This window comes from Glandiceps talaboti, chromosome 14 (assembly GCF_964340395.1).
Source record: "Glandiceps talaboti chromosome 14, keGlaTala1.1, whole genome shotgun sequence".
Classification (NCBI taxonomy): domain Eukaryota; kingdom Metazoa; phylum Hemichordata; class Enteropneusta; family Spengelidae; genus Glandiceps; species Glandiceps talaboti.
Genome location: NC_135562.1, coordinates 18,457,699 through 18,474,993, shown reverse-complemented (window position 1 = coordinate 18,474,993; position 17,295 = coordinate 18,457,699). Strand labels below are relative to the sequence as shown.

Below are 17,295 nucleotides of genomic sequence, written 5' to 3'. Positions count from 1 at the left end.
ATGCCAGTAAAATATGTGAACCCCCACTCCATCAAAATTTCAACATTTTGGCGAAAAATCACATGCAATTATATATTATTGCAACACATAGGCACCAACAAAATCAGTGGGGAATTATTAAAAATCACAATCACTGTACATGATTTTACTGAGACATGTAGCGACCCCGTCATACAATTGCAAGTCAATCAAACTGAGGAACAGACATTTTTTGTTCTTACTTGTAATAAATAACTTCAGTAGTAAGACATCATTTTAAATGGCAAATGGCAATATAGGCAAAATGACGGGGATGTCAACGAAATGCACAAGATTCAACAGACAAAAAAAAATACCATCAGAGTGTGTTTGTTTAAATCTAAAATCAGGGTTTACATGTACTTGACACACATTCTCACCTATATAAAAATAATCGCAATATGTCACAACTTGGTAAGACAACCAATTTATTCACCAGGACAAGTGACATTGTAAATTCACATTTCCCTCGACAACTGACTTTTTTAAAGAAATGTAAATTCAAGGCCTGTGAGGAGGTAGAGTTGGTGATGACCAGTACAGTTGGCAGGGGTGGATGTACAATGTGGTCACGATGCAATTAGGTACCTCCCTGATGAGGGTTCAGTAGTGTTGTTTGATGTTGTAAATATGTTACATTTATGTTCAACTTGTTACATTGCTTTTAGAATGTAGACATTGAATGAAGTCGGGTGGCTTGTTTACCAACACTTCAGTTGCTCTGTGTGTGTCTTGGTACCAGTGTGTATTGCTGTTGTGTCACTCAATGGGGATTGTTCAGCATTAATAAGGATCTCATATCCAATTACTTCATAAACAAAACGTATGTGTCCCCAGTAAAGTGTGTAAGGTATTAGGATATCTGTACTGTAGTATATTATTTTCACTCCAGTCAAACAACTTGTAATTAACTCGGTTTGTGTCATTCAGTTTATGTCTAAATTGACTAATAGCAGCACTAGCGTCTTCGTTTGTGTCTCAAAGGCTCTACTGATTTTCTTACTGTGGTTCATCATATTTACTTATTTGTCTGTTTGTCTATTTGTTTGTTTGTTTGTTTGTTTCAATTTCAATTGGTCATAAGAACCAAGATGTTTGCCATGTCAACATTGCTGGTCCAACAGATCTAGCGAACCTATAGGCATCGGACCGAAAGACAGAAATTTATTTTGCACACAGTATATCAACAATCCATGCATAACCCGATACATCAGCGCATCCCTAACCTTTTGTTATTTAATCAGGCTGCTATTTGTAGTATATGGTCTTCGTTCAATTATGGAGTCTACGCGTGTTTTCTTGGGGAGCCTTCGGTAATCATGAATGGCGAAGAAGGAGAGCGTTACGTTTTACAGAGTCGATCTCCTGTGCTATCTTCATATAGCAAATTGTGGTAGGGTTACATGTTTACCTTTAATGAGGGAAACTAGTTTTTGAGTTTGTGTTCTCCCTGTTTGTCTGCATGTATGTTTGTGTGTGTTGACTGAACATGACTGTATGTCTGTCTATCTAACTGTGGACACGACACCCCCTGCAATTATTGAACTCTCCGAAGGTTTTGAGGTTCAGTCGACCGAAAGGTTTACATCAAAGAGTGCGACGATTTCGATTCTCACAGACATAGCATCAGCTCACAAGACAAACTACAAGAGGTAAGCAAGGGGATACTTTTTATTTATCTGCAAGTATGCGATTATTTAGTATAAACTCTTGATCTCAGATAGTTCTTTGATGTGTCTTTGGCGGATGGCTCCAGTTCCCGACCCCTGAAGAACGTGTATCGAAATCCAGGTAGTCGTTACACCACACCCTTCTTAGTTCCCTCAGCACAACTGTGGATTCTGTGGCACACAGTTTATACGTTGGGAAATTGTACCATCAGTACAATTACTCCAGTATTTATATAATGGTTTCACGATACTCAACGAAACCCGCATTATATTTTTTCTATAGTCAGTATTCTGAAGATTGAATTGGGTGACCCTTTAAACCATTCATCTTTCTGACATTTGCAGTTTAAGATTTGCGGCACGTTTACACATGGCGCAAAAACTGTAGACATAGCGTGACAGGGATCGACGTTCCACCACTGTAATAACTGATGACATCTATATTTGTGGGGTTTCTTTGTCAAATTTCATACTTCTGGTCACGTTGTACCCTACTTGGATTGAATGGTCAGTAAACTGTAAACATGTCTTGATATTTGGGCTCATGTTGACAAGACTCTGCTGTTGGCATTCCCTCTACACACACTGTGGCTGGCTTTCTTGTCACTGCAGCCGGGGTTTATTAAATTTACCATGCTGTAAGTAAGAAGAGTGTCGTTAAGTTTGACTCTACCGAACAACGCAGGTTTCTCCGGGTACTCCGGTTTCCTCCTGTATTAACACTGAACCCACGAGGGATTACACTCATTGGACTTCTTGGGAGATTCATAAATATAAGTTGAGTTATTAAATGTTCATATTTTTGGTTGTTATCAACAAGTAAAACTTATAGAGAACGGGTAGGTCAAAAACAATAGTCTGTAATATACTTTATCCTTTTTGTCATCGTACACTGGACATATTAAACAAACGTGGTGTTCATCTTCTACATGTTTCCTTCTGCAAACAAGGCACAATCGTTCACAACAACGGTTTGAATATTTGCCATTTACGGTGTTCAAGTTGTAGCTGATGGGACGACATACATTTTTTAACAAAGTGTACAACGAGAAATATTCGCTCGTCTGTATTGTTTACGTAAATTTAAAGTTCAATAACTTTAAAAATTACAGTACATATCCAATTCTGAAATTTCAGTTTGCATAGCGTAAGGTACGTCTTACCCCTCAGAATGTGCAAATGAACCAAATATTCGGTGGTCTCTCTCCAAGAAAATGAAATGCAGTGATTTACCTTGCCCTGTATGTGTAGATCGAGTAACACATGTAAAAATCCTTACAAGAAATGAAATTCTACAAAACAACACTGGTATCTGAAGAAAACTTTGCACTCACAAGGCTGTATATGAAGCCATATATGGTTAGCGCAAATATTAAAGTACAGGTAATGTTGGTGCAACGCTTCGCTTTTTTGTCGAAGACGATTCACGTCTTTTAGAATACTGATGGGAGATTTGTGTCACCACTAGTATAGTTCATAGACTGTACGGGAGACCGTATTCAATTATGTCACCTGCATATTTGGAATGCTAAGGAAGAAGAGACTAAATCCTTAGGGAAATGCAAACAAAGTAAGTAACTCAACCGTTGGCACCAGATTTCATTTTCTTTCTAAAGGTCATGTTGTCCCTGACCTGACGACCTTAACAAGTACTAGTGTGTGATATACGTTCGGAAAACTCTGACCTAAATCCATCAAACAATTCATCCAGCCCCTACTGATACAAATACATACGTCGTCCCTGGAACAAACAAGCTACTGAAAGTCATCACATTGCAGGCTTATTAGATTTTGACACATACAAGTGTATTGATTCAAAGTTACAAGTGATATGTGTGTGTGCACATACAGTGCCTGTTTGTTGGCAGGAGTATGGTGTTGTTTATATTTGTAATGAGTGGTCTGTGGGAAACTTGTTTCTTATCTAATCTAAATTGTTCTTTGGGAACATAACATGTGTATGATACGCACAGTCGTTCGCCAATCCGTCAATGTTTTAGCTGTAACATCCCGTCCATATTCAATATCCTTTGTTAGTTAATAGCATTCTCGCAAACCAGAGCTGTTATTTTCGTCCGCCATACTGCGAAATAAAGAATCCAATTATGTCATCTGCATTTGAAAAGCAAAGAACGAAGAGACTATAACTCTTCGGAAAATGAAAATGAAATAAGTTAATCTATGCTATCAGATTTCATTTTCACGTTGTCACTGACCTCAAGACCTGAGGGAGCTTTCAGTATTTACAGGGAGCGGGGGAATAGGGGGGTCACATTTTACAAACCTGTTCTTGGAGGAGGGTCATATTTTGTATTACAATGTTTGGGGAGGGTAACATTTTACAATCCGTAGTTTTGTGACCAAATTGAAGATTCAATTATTGTCAATTTTTTTTGTGTGTTTTGAGATGTAAACGTTAAATGAGCATTTATTTTTACGAGTACTTTACATGCCGAAATACAAAAATAAAAATACCCTCATATGTTGTAAGAAAATTGTTTAATAAAACGATGCCTTTTGTTGAGTGTACCATCTCACCTTATCAATCACATTGTCCGTGAATGTTGTTGTTAAAATATGATGATGATGATGATTTAGTTTTGAATGTCATAGAGAACACAGACAGTGCACTAGTGATACATGTACTGACTCAAGTAGTACTAGTGAGTCAGATTAGAGTGACACTGATAATGGCAATACTGAAGGTGAAGGTGATGATGATGATGATGATGACAATGATATCAGGGAACTTTTGCAAGTGACCAGATCAGGCAGAGTATGCACAACATGGAAAGTATGTTTTAGATACTAACTAGATTGTGTATGATTATAAGAGAAAGGTAACTAGCCAGTCTTTTATTGTTTGTCACTTTATATGTACAAATATTGCTTTAATCAAAATCATTTGATTTGTATGTATGTATGTATGTATGTATGTATGTATGTATGTATGTATGTATACATATAATGGGAATATTGATTAACGTTCTGTATATGCAATTGTCATGGGGAGGGTCATGTTTTACAAAATGGGACAAAGGGGAGGGTCACTTTTTACAAATGGAGAATGGGGGGAGGGCCATGTTTTACTTAACAGACCATGTGTGATTTCCTCCGACCCCCTCTAAATACTGAAGGCTCCCTTAACATGTCCTAGTGTGTGTGATATGTTCGGAAAACTCTTGCCCTTAATGCGACCCGTCCATATTCAAAATCCTTTGTTTCTTCGTTAGTTAATAGCCACGTTGTATACTTATTATGTAGGGCTCATACAAACCAACCGACCAGGGAAAGTCTAATCTGGGGGTACTGTAAACTGTCTACAGGAATATGCAGCTGTTTAGACCGAGCCACAATTGTTACATTTATCAAGTTGTTTATGATCTAGACAATAACGCAACCCTTCGCAATTAGGTTAAGGTACACACGCTCCGAGATTGACTGGCCTGGGTGACAGCCAGACACATCGTTCACTTTGCAGAGCATGCAATACACACATATATCACAATGTACCACATTCGATCTGAATGTCTCATACACCATGTATGTGGAAGTAGGCCGTTGCCGTTACAGTACAATTGTTTTGTTGGTTTCTGCTGGATTGCTGTTGATTGTATTAAACAGTGAGAGAGAGTGACCAGTAACTGACAAATTAAAGCGCTCTATTTACTTTTTTTTCTTCAGATATCCGGCAAAGCAATGAAAAGTTTGTTTCTTCTGCCGGTGCTGTTCGCCTGTGCCTATATGGCTTTGGCTGTTCATGGAGAGGAGTCGCCGTATCTTGACTTGACCTACGTTTACAACAACAACACACTGGTACATCCAGTGCATCGGGAATTTGAGTTCACCATAGTAACACGTGGTAGTGAGGATTATGGAGTGTACGTAGAAAGTAACAATATATGTAGTGCGGAGCACTGTGGTACACACATGGACGCACCTGCGCATTTTGCTAAGGCAAGTCCGATTTCAATTTCGATGTGATTCCCTGTATACATGTCAAAATGCAATACTAAAAAATAATGTTTAGTGTAGCATTGGGTCGTCCGTCGTCAGAGCAGGGGCATGAGGCAACAATATTCTGGTGAAATCCGTAATTGATAATGATATAGAGGTAATAAAGGCCCAAGTTAGCTATGAGTCACATTTACATACTTACTTCTTTAAATTATTTATAGTATATTTTAATAAACTCATTATACACGTCTACACATATTGTTATTTTGGGTATGAGGCCAGAAATGATTATATGTATGTATGTACTTGTACACTTTCTGGTCTTTTAAAAAATGAAACATTTTTAATAATCGCAGAAAAAGTTTATATAAATATGGAAGACTCCAAAAAAGAATAAAGGAAAAGAAAGTATACGGAGAGACATGGTGCAAAATCGACGCTTAGTGCGCTCGCGACAGCTGACGCGTTGATTGCCGTGCTCGAGCTCAAACGCATTCCTTGCTTAAACCAGGGACGTATAAACTGTTTATACGTCCCTGCTTAAACCAAGGGCATGAGGCAACAATTCTGATGTCTATATATTGAATAAAATGAATATAGACAACATCAACAAGTTCTGTCAAGTTCTTGTTTATCATTATTTCAGTATCTTGAATCGCTAATTAATATCTAATTTTAATACACAAAGAAACACATATATTTAACTCGATGGAATCGCGCTGGAATACAAATAGAACATACGGGACGCCGGACGCTGCTGTGGAGTGTACCGATTGAATAGCGTCCCCAACGGTCGTAGAATTTACTTCTCTGTCTTGTCGCGCGATCACGAATAGTTGTTGAAGGTTTTAGTCTACGAAGTTGTTATCACATGAAAGGTTTGGTTCAGGTGCACCTCTAATGGAAATGACTGTCTTTTTAACAGGGAAAGTGGCGTACCCATCAGGTGCCGCTGGATTCATTGATCGGACCAGCAATACGAATTGATATGAAATCTAAGGCGGACGCCGATGCGGATGCCCTGTTGGAGGTTTCTGACATCGAGGCTTTTGAAGAAGAGTATGGTAAAATCCCCGAGGGTGCTATCGTGATGGTGTACACTGGATGGGGCTCTCGATGGGGTGATGGGGTTTGTAGTGTTATATGTTCTCTTGGTGAAGTGGTTGGAGTAGTTTGCAATATTTGTCTTCATGCAAGGTAGCCATCTATCTATCACACTGGTCTGTGACGCCCAACATTCTAAGGGAACTTTCATTAATTACAAATGGAGGGCCGCGCGAAATCAGACTCGGTGTGTTGCGTAAGATGTGACAATCCCCCGATTTCGACATGCTAATCAATGACCCGGCCTCAAGTTTCTTTCTCCGAAACACGACCCTCCCCTAGTTCAAAACAGGGGATAAAATGCTGTTGGAAATGTAAATGGACATGAGACTCAGAATTAATGGTAGGAATTAATCCCACCACACCATGTTACATTGGTTATTTCTCACTTCTACTGCTTATGTTTCAGTTACTTAATAATTTTTTCTTGTGTTATTACAGCTTCGCTACTTGGGTACAGAGACAAAAAACGCGTCGTTGGTCCATTGCCCTGGAATCGGTGGAGAGGCAGCCAAGGTTTTATTAGAGCGAAAGGTAAAATTTTATCTGTTATTGCCTCAAATGTCACTGCCATTGTTGTCTTTGTAAATTTTTAACTTGATCATTACTAAATAAGGCAAATGTGCGTGCGTGCATATATAGATAGATAGATAGATAGATAGATAGATAGATAGATAGATATCAAAACGTTATGCATACATACATACATACATACATACATACATACATACATACATACATACATTCAGATGTGTTCAGGTGTTAACTTACCATGTCTGAAGCTCACCGATAATACCTTGAAAAAGAATTTATTCGAAACGTCGGAGTTTACATCTATTTATACGGACTGACTTACAAGTTCCATATGCATTTCTTTACATACATACATACATACATACATACATACATACATACATACATACATACATACATACAAACATACATACACACAAGGTCGTTATCTTTGTAAATTATACACACAATATACACATCACACCTGTTTTCTTCGATCTTCATTGGCTACCTTTTTGGGCAGCTGCAGAGAATCCAACATTCTTCTTAGTTAACGCCCAGATATAAACTCTGGTTGAAATTTACACTGGGTCTCCGAAGTGCACACTTCATTCGTCTGATAAATTGAGGTAAGATACAACTAGTACTACAACAAATCATGGTTTCAATGACGGCTCCAATTCTGTGTGGAATCAGCTTGTTTATTCTGTAATGTTTTGGCTTGTTTGTCATTTTTAACCACGTAAATTGTTATTATTTCTTGTTACTTTATACACTTTTCTCCTTTTTAGTATCCTAAAGAGGACTGAGAAGCAGTGTAGTGTACATTTTTACAGAAATTAAATTATTATTTATTATATAGGCATATGACTATTGCTATGGGTGTGGTCTTGTTGTTAAACATATTTTGCATACTTTTCCTTGAATGTTTGTTCATTTACCCATGCCTGTTGTTACTTTTAGCAATATTTGGTTGTTGCTATGGGCGTGGTCCTGTTGCTAGGCAGATATAATGTATATTTTTCTTAACAATATCCACACTAGAGACTGAAAACCAACATCACTACAAATTATCGAAAAAAATATTACTAGTGGTGTTTCGACTTTAAGTCACTCACAGATAGGTGGACAGGTGTACGGATGGACAAGACACTATCAGATCGATTATAGTTCAGCTGTGCTAACAGTGTGATAGAGTAATCTCAAACATGTTAATCTTGGTGCCATGACGACCTGTGTATGAGAAGAGTAGCATATATGGCATCCAAGCCATTCAAGGAAGGGTGATTAGATTAGACAATTATAACAATAAACATGACCCCTGACTGTGATGGAACTGATAAGACTTACAGTACTTGCGTTTCAATGCCTTTTTCGTAATAATAAACATGACCTTGTAGTGTATTTAGAAGATGAATAAAGTACACGTACTACAACTTGCAAGTGGTAGACGGTATAACGTAGGGAGAAAGCGACGGTTTCCTGATAAGACAGCTGAGGAAATAGCTCAGAAATTGAAGGCGAGTGTACCGAAATGTTTGAATAGTTGGGCCGAGGAGATAATAATGAAATACTGTATTGTGGTGTTGATGACAAAATTATGCTATATCAAGTGTTATTGGATTTCAGCTTCATGTACACTATATTGCTTCGTAATACACGACATCTGGATAATTGGAATGCTATATTTTCTTTCAATGTAATTAATATGTTGTTTCTCCACGCTAGTCTTGTTTAATAGACACATAAAAAACAATTTATGTTAAAGTGGTATTTTTGATGCCAGTAGCCATGTTTGTAATGATTGAGGACTTTATTGTGGTGTTGATGACAGACTTATGACATATCAAGTTTTATTGGATTTCAGCTAGATGTACATTATATTGCGACACGATATTTCAAATGTTTCGATGATGTATTTTGTTTCCATGTAATTAATGTGCTGTTTCTGTACATGGCGATTAAATTTCATATTCACTAGTTGCATAAAAACATATACATATGATATATTAAGTAATTGATATGAATGTCTTGTATAATAATAGCAAGTAATTAGTGATACGAAATAAACTTGTCCCTGGGAAGAATATTATATGACACCATGGACTAAGCGCGAGGTACAAGATAATTACTACATACATACATACATACATACATACATACATACATACGCACGCACGCACGCATACACGCACTCACATACTCACTCACTCACTCTCATTAAATGACTTCCTTACAGCAGTTAAAGAGGTGTTTTTGTTTACCTCTCTTTAGGTGAAGTCAGTAGGTATTAATACATGCATACATACGTACATCCGTACGCACGTACGCACACACTCACTCACTCACTCACTCTCATTAAATGACTCTTCCTTACAGCAGTTAAAGAGGTGTTTTTGTTTACCTCTCTTTAGGTGAAGTCAGTAGGTATTGATACCATTTCACTGGATAACGGGCCATCACATACATTTCCAACTCACATCACTTTATTGTCAGAAAATATTCCACGTGAGTTTAAACTATCTCATATTTTACATGATCCTGTGTTTGATATACGATATTGTGTATTTTGATGAAGTCTTTCCATTCTTTCTCGTATTTAGATCATTGATTATAAACTCAATTCTTAGCTTGTTCAGTAACTCTTTTTTGAAGATCAGTAAATGAACCAATTATGTTATTTTTCCAGTCAGATAAGCCATACGGTGGTATAGATTGCAAAAAAATATTTAAAGCGACGATTTTAATTTACACAGCAGTCTACGTCACTGATTACAAAAGGCGATTTCCGGTTCCAAGATGCATTGCGTGAGAAGACGCGCTGCATATGTTAATTACCTTTCGGATTGTTTTATCTTTATTTCATTTGAAATAATACTTGCGTAGTGAGAATGATGCAAAGACATGTTGATCTGTTTAATTGTGAGTGATTTTATAGTAAAAAAAAATTACTGATAAACCCATGGTATGGTCAGGTGACGAACATCCCCCTGAGTAGCGCCTGCAAGCCCTCCTACGCGTAAATGATACATGGGGTTATATGAGGAGACGCATGATACATCTTGGAATCGGTAATTTGAACTTGTTTATACTGTTATTTATGACTAACCCTTCCAGATATTATCGAGTCCTCTGACACGTACGTGGTTCGTATGACCATAAATACGACACAAATTATATACAGCTCTGTACCACCTGTACAATTTCTCTTTATTGGGAGCTTGTATCAGTTGGACTTTTGGGGGTATATAATGTCGAAAAAAGAACAAAGGAATATTTTATGAAAGACTTAAACTAGGTAGAACGATGTTAGATTAATGAATGAACTCTGAATGTCTTTATCTTGTTTCAAGTATTTGAAAACGTTGCCAACCTCGACAAATTGCCTAACACAGGAGCTACTGTTTTTGCAATTCCTATGAAGATCGACGAAGGGAGTGGTGCCCCCACTCGTATCTTTGCCACCGGTTGGAGTAAGGATGTCCCAAATCCGTGCAGCATTCCTGCTAATGGCGGGGAATCGCCGTATCTTGACATGACCTATGTTTACAACAACAACACACTGGTACATCCATCTCTTCGGGAATTTGAGTTAACCATAGCCTCACGTGGTAGTGAGGCTATTGGAATTTACCTAGAAAGTAACAATTACTGCACTGCTGAGCACTGTGGTACACATATGGATGCACCTGCGCATTATGCTAAGGCAAGTCATTTCAATTTCGATGTGATTCTCTCTGTATACATGTCAAAATGCAGTGCTAAAAATAATTTTTAGTTTATAGGGATTTTCCATATTTTAAAGTGTTTATATAGCGAAATTACACGGATTATAACGCATGCGCATAAGTAATAGCACAGCCAAAGCTTTTATAATGAATAGCATTGAGTGTCTTGGTCGACGTCGACGTCCCTCGTCAGAGTGGAACTTCCATAGCTACAAATGACGGGCGGTAGGACAAACCGACTATAAATGTTCGGTAGTTCGATGCCCCCCCCCCCTCCCCTCCATCCCCGTCTCTTTTGATCGTGAGATTGCACCGCCTGTTGTTAATAGCCTCCGGGAAAATCGGGAAATCAAAAGTTAACAACCTGAAATTCGAAAATTAATATTTGATTAAACATCCCATTTCGCATTTGTGTGAGATACATGATAATGTGAAACAGTTGTGGTATGACCATTACAGGCGTAATTAGTAGATAGGCTTGAGCGATAAATATACACGTAAATGCTGAGGGCTTATGATTAAAGTACACTGGGCCAAGTATAACTCTTGTGTAACCTAGCCAGTTTTAGAAGTCAGATCAAAGGAATAAGATTGTAACATTAGGTGTTAGGGATTTTAGAGTATGATAAAAAGTTGGTCAAATAGTTGTTGAAGGCTTTAGTCTGCGAAGTTGTTATTACATGAAAGGTTTGGTTCAGGTGCACCTCTAATGGAAATGAGTGTCTTTTTAACAGGGAAAGTGGCGTACCCATCAGGTGCCACTGGATTCATTGATCGGACCAGCAATACGGATTGATATGAAATCTAAGGCTGACGCCGATGCGGATGCCCTGTTGGAGGTTTCTGACATCGAGGCTTTTGAAGAGGAGTATGGTAAAATCCCCGAGGGTGCTATCGTGATGGTGTACACTGGGTGGGGCACTCGATGGGGTGACAGGGTTTGTAGTGTTATATGTTCTCCTGGTGAAGCGGTTGAGTAGTTTGCAATATTTGTCTTCATTCAAGGTAGCCATCTATGACACTGGTCTGTAATGTCCAAAACTCTTTAAGTGAACTTTGATTAATTACAAAGGGAGGGCCACACGAAATCAGACTCGGACTGACGTGACAAGCCCCCGATTTCGACATGCTAAACAATGACCAGGCCTCAAGTTTCTTTCTCCAAAACATGACCCTCCCCTTGTTCAAAACAGAGGGTAATATGATGTCGGAAATGTAAATGGACATGAGACTCAGAATTAATGGTAGGAATTAATCCCCGGCACCACTTCCACCATGTTGCATTGGTTATTTCCCACTACTACTTTTTGTGTTTTAGTTACTCAATAATTATCTCTTGTGTTATTACAGCTTCGCTACTTGGGTACAGAGACAAGAAACGCGTCGTTGCTCCATTATCCTGGAATCGGTGGAGAGGCAGCCAAGGTTTTGTTAGAGCGAAAGGTAATGTTATAACTGTTATTACCTCAAATGTTCTTAACTTGATCATTACGAAATAAGACACATGCGCGGTTAGATAGATAGATAGATAGATAGATAGATAGATAGATAGATAGATAGATAGATAGATAGATAGATAGATAGATCTATGCATGCATACATACAGACAGACAGACAGACAGACAGACTGACTGACTGACGCATGCATACATACATACATACATACATACATACATACATACATACATACATACATACATGCATGCATGCATACATACATACATACATACATACATACATACATACATACCAATACATACACCCATATATACATGCATGCATGCATGAATGCATGCATACATACATACATACATACATACATACATACATACATACATACATACAAACGTACGTACGTACGTACGTACACACACGCGCACACTCACGCTCATAAAGTGACTCTTCCTTACAGCAGTTAATAAAGAGGTGTTTTTGTTTACCTCTCTTTAGGTGAAGTCAGTAGGTATTGATACACTTTCACTGGATAACGGGCCATCACGTGCAGCTCCAACTCACATCACTTTATCGAAAGAAAATATTCCACGTAAGTTTCAACTATCTTATATTTACATGACCATCTGTTTATAATATTATATTGTGTATTTGTTGTGCATTTAATCCAGAAACAATCAAAGAATCTAATTGTAGTTTAGGCTACGATTGAAGCCATTTCTTTCTCGTATTTAGATCATTGATTATAAACTCAATTCTTAGTATATTCAGTAACTCTTTTTTGAAGATAGATAGATTAATGATACAATTTCGAACCAATTACGTTAATTTTCCAGGCAGATAAGCCACGCGGTGGTATATATTGTAAACATAGTGAAGGCAACGATTCAATTTATAAGTTACAGCAGTCTACGAGTTCCGGTTCCAAGATGCATTGTGTGAGAAGACGTGCTGCATATGTTAGTTACCTTTCGGATTGTTTTATCTTTATTTCATTTGAAATAGTATTTTCATCGTGGAATTAAGGAAAAACATGTGGATATCTTTAAAGGTGATTCAAAATGCTCACATTCACTATCTCTAACTTGCTAGACTACATGTTTGTGAAATGCATTCTGGTTTTAAAACTTTTCAAAAGCGTCTGCAAACACCTTAAAATGACCCTTTTTCAGTCACTTCCCTTCGGATTTACTTCGAGAGTTTTCGGGTATTTCCGGTCCCACCTAGACCACGGGATTTTATGACGTCATAAGGGGTACACGTTCGCACTAAGACTATGACGAGCGTAGTCACTAGGTGAACAAAACTCAACAGCATTGTGAAAAAATACTTTGCTAGTGGTTGTAACAGACATCAGTAAACAAAAACTACACTCTACATGTCTTATTAACCAACATTTACCGATATTTACTCACATTTTCTGACTAATTGGCAGTGTCTGTGGGTATAAATGCTAAAATATTATCTCCCCATATTATGGCAAAATAAATCAAAACGGCTAGACTACAGTGTAGATATACATAAACACTTGTAATGTCGCTCGCGTGTTTCAATTTATTTATCTGATTTTTTTTATTATTTGCCGAGGAGAAGCATTAAAATATCTTTGACAGGCATGGCGTCGACAGCATATTATAGCCCACTATACTTGACTATACTCACTGATGTCGCCTTTTGAAGGGCGCATTTAGCAACAAAGTAAACATATTTATCTTGAATAAATATACTAGCTATTAGATTGCCATATTATCAGCTATAAAATTGTAAAGAATTGAGGAAATTTCGTGAGTTTAGTGTTGTCATTTACATGACTTTAGCAACTCGTCTGGAAGAAAACTTGTATGGTTTCCCTTGTTGCATATCACTTAATTTAATGCAACAAGCCTATTTAATATTCATTAGAAGAATTCTGTAACGAATCATGGTATTCGAAGTATACAGTTTAGGAAACCAACAAATCAAATATCGCGATGTGTTCATGATATTAAATATGATTGGACAATATTGACGTCGGCAATCAAGGTCGTGACCCCAGCACATGGTTATGAAAGAAAGCCTGCAACTAGCCACGTCCGGTCCAGTTTCTCAGGGTTTGTTTGAAGTTAGAGACGTTATTTCTGTACGACTTGAAGAATTTTACAATATATCTGATTGATAAATATTGATTTATACATCAACACGTGGATAAATTTAACCCGACACGAATGTGCGCTGTGCTCTCCCGATTCCATACGTACATTGTACATACACTGCTTCAGCTTTGATCGGCGGAACTATCCTAGTATAAGCTTACTGCCGCGGCCGCGGTGACTGCACAAAACTTGACAACGCTGCCCCTCTACCGATATATAATAATCACCTGTATACCGTGATAAAACAAGCAATAATTCGAGTCCCCTACAAGTCGATGAGACCCACTGCTGTTCTGTCCGATCCGAATGCAAGTTTCTTAGGTTTTATATGGGTTTCAGACTCGGACAAGAGTATTACGCCCTAGACAATAATATATGTAAACTTGTGTTCACAAGCCAAACATGTGACAATACAAGACCACAACGAAAACTGTGAAAAATTTACAGGTCACTCTCATTTTATATATGGACAACAAAATTAGGTCGGTCACAGTTCCATTTACAAGATGCAATGACTCGGAGCGTACTTCCATATGCTCGGAGCAAATCGAATCAATTAGTGTATTATGGGACCAACACATATATTGTGGCACATATCCCGATACGCCTTCTTGAAGTTTCCCATTGGTATTCTAATAGCTAGTATATTTATTCGAGATGAAATATGTTTACTTTGTTGTTAAATGCACTGTTCAAAAGGCGACGCGAGTACGATTGGGCTAAAATATGCCGTCCTTGGCCCGGGGATGCCGTCAAACGTCACGACGGTATCGTAATGCTTCTTGTCCGCAAATAATAAAAAATCAGATAAATAAAAGTCAAATAATAAAAAATCAGATAAATAAAAGTCAATGAATGTGAAACACGCGACATTACAAGTGTTTATATATATATATCTAGTCTAGCCGTTTTGATTTATTTTGCCATAATATGGGGAGATCATATTTTAGCATTTATACCCACAGACACTGCCAATTAGTGAGAAAGTGTGAGTAAATATCGTAAATGTTGGTTAATAAGACATGTAGAGTGTAGTTTTTGTTTACTGATGTCTATTACAACCACCAGCAATGTATTTTTTCACAATGCTGTTGAGTTTTATTCACCTGTTGACTACGCTCGTCATAGGCTACGTGCTAACCATGTCTCCTTATGACGTCATAAAATCCCGTGGTCTAGGTGGGACCGGAAATACCCGAAAACTCTCGAAGTAAATCCGAAGGGAAGTGACTGAAAAAAGGTCATTATAAGGTGTTTGCAGACGCTTTTGAAAAGTTTTAAAACCAGAATGCATTTCACAAACATGTAGTCTAGCAAATTAGCGATAGTGAATCTGAGCATTTTGAATCACCTTTAATTGTGTGTGGTTTTATAGAAAAAAGACTAAATGTTAGCAACGAAAGAGAAATATTTTACTAATAGACCCAGGGTATGGTCAGGTGACAACTATCCCCTTGAGTAGTGCGTGCAAGCCCTCCTCCGCGTAAAGAATACATGGAGATGTACGGGGAGATGCATGATACATCTTGGAATCGGTAATTTGAACTTGTTTCTATTGCTATGACTTACCCTATTCCAGATATTATCGAGTCCTCTGCATTACCGCGACACGTACGTGGTTCTGTGTCTTTATGACCATAAATACGACACAAGTTATGTACAACTCTGTACCACCTGTACAATTTCTCTTTATTGGGAGCTTGTATCAGTTGGACTTTTGGGGGTATATAATGTCGAAAAAGAGAACAAAGGCATATTTTATGAAAGACTTAAACAAGGTAGAATGATATTAGATTAGTGAATGAACTCTGAATGTCTTTATCTGAGACAAGAACAGTAAGTGATTCGATTTTCTCTTTAAAATGTGTCTTTTTTATTTTTGCTTCTTGTTTCAAGTATTTGAAAACGTTGCCAACCTCGATAAATTGCCTAACACAGGAGCTACTGTTTTTGCAATTCCTATGAAGATCGACGAAGGGAGTGGTGCCCCCACGCGTATCTTTGCCACCGGTTGGAGTAAGGATGTCCCAAATCCGTGCAGAGTCACGGTTGGTGGAGGAAGCCAGCTATTACCTTATATGGGCATGATGGTCTTCATGGTCTATGCGGCTCTACTTGGCGCATAAATTATTTGTGATACTACTTGAAATGAGTAGAATTATTTTAGTTTAGATTACATAAAATAAAATCTGTTCATGTAAATTCAATACAATGCACACCAGATAGTTTATGATAATGTTTCTTACCAGTAAATAGTTTACTTTAGTTGAGTAGCAGGGTTCTCCACAATTTTGAAAAATAAAGGGGTGCCCCAATTTGTATGTTAATTTACATATCATGAGCATATTTTTTCAGATCATAATATAGTAGTGAAAAAATGTTTTCAAAAGCAAAGGCCCACAATCAATTAAACTCCAATTTTATCCATTCACAAAAAAAAACAGATCAATACTTTCCAAAACTTTAACATAATTGATAATGCAAATTTCAGGAAAGAGATTGACAAATATATATAGCTTGAACGACGTTGGCAAGCATGTTTTACACACACTACACATGGCTGATCCATGCACCTATAATATAGGCTATCTATCAGTTAGTTTCTAGTTGTTGGTTTCACCTTGTACACTTGCAAGTTATTCATTAAAATAAATTAAAAATAATTCATTTGCTTTTATTTTCATTCAATTTGATATCTTTTTTATTTCAATGAATGGAAAA

At 37.5% G+C, this 17,295-nt stretch overlaps 1 protein-coding gene across 2 annotated transcripts; it reads left to right on the top strand.

Moving 5' to 3' along the window:
* The first annotated feature begins 1,345 nt into the window (after window positions 1-1,345).
* LOC144445731 (uncharacterized) lies at window positions 1,346-17,129 on the top strand. Of its 2 annotated transcripts, none has more exons than XM_078135374.1 (10): window positions 1,346-1,411; window positions 5,373-5,645; window positions 6,571-6,774; window positions 7,191-7,283; window positions 9,677-9,770; window positions 10,616-10,968; window positions 11,725-11,928; window positions 12,341-12,433; window positions 12,941-13,034; window positions 16,471-17,129. In XM_078135374.1, the coding sequence occupies exons 2-10, from the start codon at window positions 5,388-5,390 to the stop codon at window positions 16,698-16,700; spliced, it is 1,623 nt and encodes a 540-aa protein (XP_077991500.1). In that variant the 5' UTR covers window positions 1,346-1,411; window positions 5,373-5,387; the 3' UTR covers window positions 16,701-17,129. The 2 variants fall into 2 exon arrangements, with proteins under 2 accessions (XP_077991500.1, XP_077991499.1); XM_078135373.1 differs by lacking the exon at window positions 1,346-1,411 and adding an exon at window positions 1,588-1,670.
* Window positions 17,130-17,295: the final 166 nt, after the last annotated feature.

Excerpts from the sequence above, each read along its gene's own strand:
- LOC144445731 (XM_078135374.1), top strand. The coding sequence starts at position 5,388 with ATGAAAAGTTTGTTTCTTCTGCCGGTGCTGTTCGCCTGTGCCTATATG. Across the intron at positions 5,646-6,570 it reads CACCTGCGCATTTTGCTAAG|GGAAAGTGGCGTACCCATCA; the intron begins GCAAGTCCGATT and ends TCTTTTTAACAG. Across the intron at positions 6,775-7,190 it reads GCTCTCGATGGGGTGATGGG|CTTCGCTACTTGGGTACAGA; the intron begins GTTTGTAGTGTT and ends GTGTTATTACAG.